The following is a 6,381-nucleotide window of genomic DNA, read 5'->3' as shown; positions in this document are numbered from 1 at the left end:
ATGACACCTTCAGCATTACCTCATTGAACTCTAATAAATATCTGCGCAAAATTTTCGAATACCTACTAATGACGATGTTACAAACAATGACCATCATAACACAGTGTTCACTACTTGCATGAAGCCAACATTAGTATTTATAAATTCCAGACCATGCCTAGTTGAGACATCTTGTATTAATACAGATACATAAAAGGAACCTTGAAACACTTTTTGACCATATTAAGAACATGTTGCCAATTCGAAGAATAGTGCCAGATTGAGCTGCTTAGTCCACAAGAGCGAAATTGAACAACAGGTCAGACATGGTGAGCTTTGTATGATAAAAATGACACTAACAACCACAGGTTATTTAGGCAAAAGCCTAGGATATGTCATCACATGCAAAAAATGGCCATTGGCATCAACTCGAGTGAGACAAAAATTATCATCATTTGTTGCATCCTTTATTGCACAACTAAGTCACATCATTATGACATCACGTGACATTGTCTTTTATTCAGATGTGGGCCAAACCCGAAGACACCGCAAAACCAAGTTGGCAGCAGAAAGCTTCCTGTGGGAGGGGAGATCAATGCAATTGACCAAGAAGAAAATGAGGAATAAGTAGATGGCATTTGCCTTTTAGTCTTCTCAGGCAAGTGCATCAGGGACTGTTTGACTTAGGTTATGTATAGAAAGCAGGATCTGCACAGATAACAAGAACAAACAACTAGCAAAAAATCAAATATTTTCAAGCCACATTCCAGCCATTCTGTATATGATTCATCCGTGTAACTGTGAGTGGAGTATTATTTCACTGCATGCAGCAGAAAACTTAAGAAATAGTATTCCTAAAAGCAGCCCAAAATAGTTTTTTTTTCCTTTTCAGTGTTGTTACTAGCTCGAGGATGCAACAGGCATTGCCTAATTTCTGAGTAGTAGTATTGTCACTCATATTTAGTTGAATGAATAAAAATGTACGTGCAGCAAAGAGGGGTTGGAAAGACTGTTAGGACTGGACACATTGAGGGCAGAACTTTGAATAAATGTCAGTTCTTGTCTTCTGCCTGCTGTTACCGAGCATATGGAGCACATATGCCTCAGTGGCAGCGCCATGTTTACGTTCGTGCAGAAGGATTGTTTGGTGTAATGCGCATGTTTTGATCGTTTGCCTTGCACTTATGGCGAAGGAGAATCATTCAGAACATTATGCAGCCAGCACTGAAGCAGTGATGAATGGCGAACTTAGATCCTCCGTGTTTGCAGGGTCAGAGTCCATGGTAACGCACGCAATGTGGGACACAATTTTGCACAAGATTTGGAAACAAAACTTGCCTGTTATGAAGTGATACCCACACACATGCACATTGTTTAGTCTTGAGATTCTTCTTGTTTATGTGCACATGAACACGCTTCTCGGGACAGCTTTTGTGTGCGGTCGCACAGGTTTGTGATCACCTTTTTCAAGCAGTGCATTCTAGATTCTTGTCCTATTTTTATCTAATTTACACTTACTTCTCGTGCGGCAGTCAAATATTGCACAAATCACCATTGCAATGTATGGAATCGATGGGAAATGCAAGAGCCGCACAGCTTGACTCGGTCTCGTCTGCTATCATTGTGACGCTGATGTATATGCCAGGATCGTACCCCAGAGTTCCGAAATGTGATGCATGTACTTGCAAGTTATGTATACAAGGTGTGCCAAATATGCAGCATGATATTTAAAAAAAAAAAGGAACGCTGCTACGCGAAGCACACAGAATGCATATTATTTCTTGTAATCTGTAGTAGCCACTACTTTGTTCATGAGGTTTAGTTAATTATACCTAATTAGGTTTTTAACTCAATAAATGCTCGTTCAATCATTAAAATGCCAAGTAGGCATATGTAGGCATGTTTAATTAACATTTAATTGAGCTATTTTGAACAACATAATGATTGCGTGCTCACTTTTTTTTTTTGGCAAATAAAGGCCGCAAGATCTGAAAAATGACGACACTCGACTGCAGTGTGCATCAGAAAGCAGCACCCTAAAAAAGGATCACTGTGAGGTAGCAAGTCAAAACTTTGCTCCTACCTTTTGCTGGTGGGAGCATAGTCGCGTGTTCCTTTCAATATTTCGAATGGTTTCTTTACCAGCCAAAAAAATTAGCACATAATTAGCAATTGTTGAAAAATAGGACAGTTAGATGTCTTTCGAACATTCCTACATACCATGAAATTCCGAACAATGCCCTCCCCCCCCCCAACTAATGTTCGCACTGTTCCAAAAAAGTGCACCCCCCTCCTCCCAATACAATACAATCAGGTTTTGCACTGCAGCCCAATTGCTCCAGGCATGCTCCACACCGTTCGTTGCTTTATGTTTGCAGTGAGAGGTCAGCTATGCTTATGCAGTCCTATGCAGTGGCAAAGAAAATCGAGATTATTCAATGGCATCGTGAAAACGGAAAGAACGTGGACCAGACATCTCAACATTTCAAGCTTCAAGCTCAACTGGAAGTGGATACAGGAATGGGAAAAGAATTTTGATAATTTGCTGCAGCTAAACTATGGAAAGGCAAAACTTCAATGGAAGCTCAGTAATAGCACACCAGTGTTCAGTGAACATGTGGACAATGTGCTCTTCAAGTACCTTGAGTGCGAAAGAGGCACAGAGTGTGCCGTCAGTAACTGGATTCTTTCTGAAGAGGTCGTCAAAATAGCCACCAGCATGCAATCGGGAAACTTCACAGACTCCAGCCAATTAATATTTGCGCACTTTATTTTTTGGTGCAAAAACTTTGCCGTCATCTTGAATTTTGGTGCCTTTCAGAGATAGCAACCCCCCCCCCTCCTATTTTTTTGAAGGATATTTTGACTTCGTTGGAGAGGGGGGCACTTGCTCAGAATTTTACGGTAGGCCTCATTGACACTTTAATGATTAGATGAATATTTGTCAAGTTAAAAACACAATTAGGACTAATTAACTATAGTATACTGGGAGTGAAATACACTAGGTGTGCTTTGTATAACAATGTTTCTCTTTTTTAAATAATGCTGCACAATACACTCAGACCTGTATATAATAAACATGGATGTAACAAATTATTGGTTATAATGAAGTAAGTGAAGTATAGTTGTCATATACAGAGTGTTATGAATATACCTTTATAACAAATTTTTAGATGTAAAGAAGCATTTTTGGGGCAGGTGTGACTGCTATAATGAGGTTTGAGTGTATTTGGGACATCTTGAATATGCATGGGTACTTTCAGCACTGTACTTCCCCGCTTACGTCAAAAAACACATTGCAGCTATTCATTGAAGCTGCTGGGGTATGCAGCCAGGGGCCACATATCTTACGACTCACTCGTGGTCTCTAAAACCCCATGCAAGCGGGGCAGTGAACGGCAGTTCTCTTCCTGTGCCTTATGTGTGCTGCACCTCATGAGCTAGACGCCTTGGCATACATGCCTAATATTGTAGTGAAAGCATTATAAGGCTCATCAGCAAAAATATTTTAAGAGTTCGAGTGAACACAAATGGTACCAAAAGTGAGGTGGACTGGTCCAGGAGTTAGTGCAACACCAAATGAGATGCAGAAAGCTTCAAAGGTAAGTGAAGGGCTTGTAGTAATAAGTCTAAGCCAAGTGTTTACTACTGATAGTAAGTGCACATATAACTGAAAGTTAATTAAAAGTAGAATAAATGTGAATTGAAATGAATTAAACTAATAGTGTATGCAATTGAATCAAATGTTAAAGTAAACTGATGGTGAAATAAATGCTCCTCAGCAACGAAGCCTCGGTAAGAAGAGCCAGAGGTGGTTTAGGAGACCAAAAAAGAAATAGAAATAGGAAGCAATAGAAAGTAACAATGCAATCAACTGAGAACATCAAAGCAATTTATCGGGTGTCTCACAAGTGCATTGACTTTTGTTTGTACCCTCCTTAGCTTAGGCAAAAGGCCCTATATAAGTTTTGAGCTACAATAATTGAAAGAACTTTGAAATGCACAACCGAAATTTCGCTGCTCTCAGCGATCAAGCTATCAAGTTGGCAGAGACAAAGCTGGTACACACCACATATTCATGTAGTGCGACCAGACCTAAGCACATGAGCACAAGCTTCCGCTACAACTTTGTTGTACAGTTAGAAAACGACACTTGCATGTAGCTGGTTCTGCTGCACAGTCTATAATCTGTGGCCACCACTGAATGCCATGACATGCCAGTATATCAACCACACTCTAAGATTGGTTTTTCTGTGCGATGGGCCTCTCAGAGTGCAGTGATGCGAGACAGCCCCATCTGTCATCTTACATAGAGAGAAGAGAGCACCCACCTCAATTGAAAGTAGTGGTTAACGCAGTGGAAAGAAAAAAAAATTAAATGAAATGATCAAGGCAGGCCGTGATATGCACCAATGGGACGCTTATGTGGGGCCTTGCAACCTTATCATTTCCCCGCTAATGTAGCAGAAACTAGAAACTGGAAAAAGTCTGTAGCTGCATCATGACAACCTCAACACCGCTTCTACTTGAAGGATGTGAAAAAACTGCAGCAGGAAATTCACAAAGCAACAGAGCCCAATAGTGAGGTCCCTCTATGATTATTTCGGAGGGTATCAAATTATCAATTTTTGTGCCTCACATATAGTACCCTTACGTAGGACCCTTTGATGACATACATATATGAAGAAATACAAATGGTGTTTCAGGGCCCCTTTATTATTAAAAGAAAGCTGATTGAGTGAAACACATAGTTCACACTTTTTTAAAACTAGTTTTTGTCAAAATAGCAGTTAAATTGAATAATTTTCCATAAGAACCAACAGGTGGAAAAGCAATGTGACATACAGGCTGTCTGAACAATAACAGACTCGGACACGGGCTGGCCGACATTTCAATAGGTGGACCTGTCTTTGTCAAAGGCACAACATTATCCTTGGCAGGTTAGTTCGAAGGGTCAACTAGTGACATCACATCATGTGGTGTTGCTGTCAGAACCTGTCGGCCAGCCTGTGCGAGGCACTTCATTTCTGTTCAGACAACCTTTACAAACACTATATGGATCACAAAACACAAAGTACGGACATGATGACTAGACATAACTTTATCATTAATCAAAGCTCCAAAGTAATAACTCAATAAATTAAGCACTTTAATTCACTGAAATTCTCTAAATAAGCTACTGAGAGTATCCACAGAAAGCAACAGGCGTTATGAGAAAAACAGCGAAGGCTATCAGCCCATAGTTCTGTTATGAAAGCCATTCTCCAAGCACTAATTAACAATAAATACCAGTCCAACGCATTAACTGGTATATGCGGCCCATCCGACAAAGGTCTTCATCTTGTTGCTAAGTAAAGTCGGTCAGGGGTTGTCACCTGATAAGCCAAAGATGGTGAATGAATGTTTGCTCGAGCTGCAAACTTGTGGCCTGCAATGTCGACCCAAAATTCATTCTTCAAGATGAAGTCATTCGTCAGCACCTGTGGCACACCATTCTCGTCCTTGTTTTCCACAAAGCCCAGGCACACCTGCAAGGCCACCAGCAAGTTGCCAAATGTGCAAGGTCGTAGAACTACAGGTGTACACCTGTTGATGAAAGTTTTTTAAAACACAGAAACCACAAAAAATTGGTTTTCTAGCATTGTGTGCTTATCATCACGTAATACACCACACATAGTACAACAGCTAAGTGTATCTGTGCTCTTCCCATATGCTTGCTTAGTCTGCAAGAAAATTTGCCTTTCCTGTGGCTTTTATGTGAAGAAAACTTAGGAAAGCTAGTAGTATGTAGTCTTGCTGTTTTATTGGATATATTGAGAAATTCACAATACAGAACTTTATTCGGATATGCCAGGGCTCAGCAATAGTGAAGTACCATTAATTTACAATTAAATAATAAGCCTAACTATGCCTACTAGTATACAAAAAGATCCTTCCCATATTTTTCCAATTAACCCAATTCTACACAAGCTACGTCCACGCAATCTCCCAAGCTTCTTAACATCATCTGCCCACTCACCTTCCTACTGTGCCCTACCTCGCTTGCCCTCTCTTGAAATCTGTAAGCCTTAAATCGGTTATCTTGCCGTTTCATTAGATGGCTGGACATATCCAATCCTTCTGGGTTCTGATTACGATGTCCTTAGGTTTCATTTCACTCACTCTTGCTCTCTTTTTGTCACTTAAAGGGCCTCTAAACCATCTCCGATAATTTGGTTAAAACATTTTAAGTAAACGCACCCACTGAGTTAAGAATGCTGTTTCGATCAACAATTCCAATTGTGCCAATGCTAAAAACTGTGGACGCACTAAAAATTCCTAGACATGACCTCTTGTCCTCTCTGTACCTTGTGGAATCCCCAGAGCTGGCTTTGCCGACACCATTTGTGTCTGGTCATGGCA

At 40.4% G+C, this 6,381-nt stretch overlaps 1 protein-coding gene across 2 annotated transcripts in view; it reads right to left on the bottom strand.

Moving 5' to 3' along the window:
• Positions 1-424: 424 nt before the first annotated feature.
• Positions 425-6,381, bottom strand: part of LOC119177030 (pyruvate dehydrogenase phosphatase regulatory subunit, mitochondrial) — a 124,441-nt gene continuing 118,484 nt past the window's right edge. For both annotated transcript variants that reach the window (XM_075878000.1, XM_037428383.2), the window contains 2 exons: positions 5,355-5,507; positions 425-556 (listed from right to left, as the gene is read on the bottom strand). In XM_075878000.1, the coding sequence (XP_075734115.1) occupies positions 500-556; positions 5,355-5,507 (210 nt within the window). In that variant the 3' untranslated portion in view covers positions 425-499. The remainder of the gene's footprint in view (positions 557-5,354; positions 5,508-6,381) is intronic.

This window comes from Rhipicephalus microplus, chromosome X (genome assembly GCF_043290135.1).
Source record: "Rhipicephalus microplus isolate Deutch F79 chromosome X, USDA_Rmic, whole genome shotgun sequence".
NCBI lineage: Eukaryota > Metazoa > Arthropoda > Arachnida > Ixodida > Ixodidae > Rhipicephalus > Rhipicephalus microplus.
This window is presented reverse-complemented; position numbering and strand designations above follow the sequence as displayed.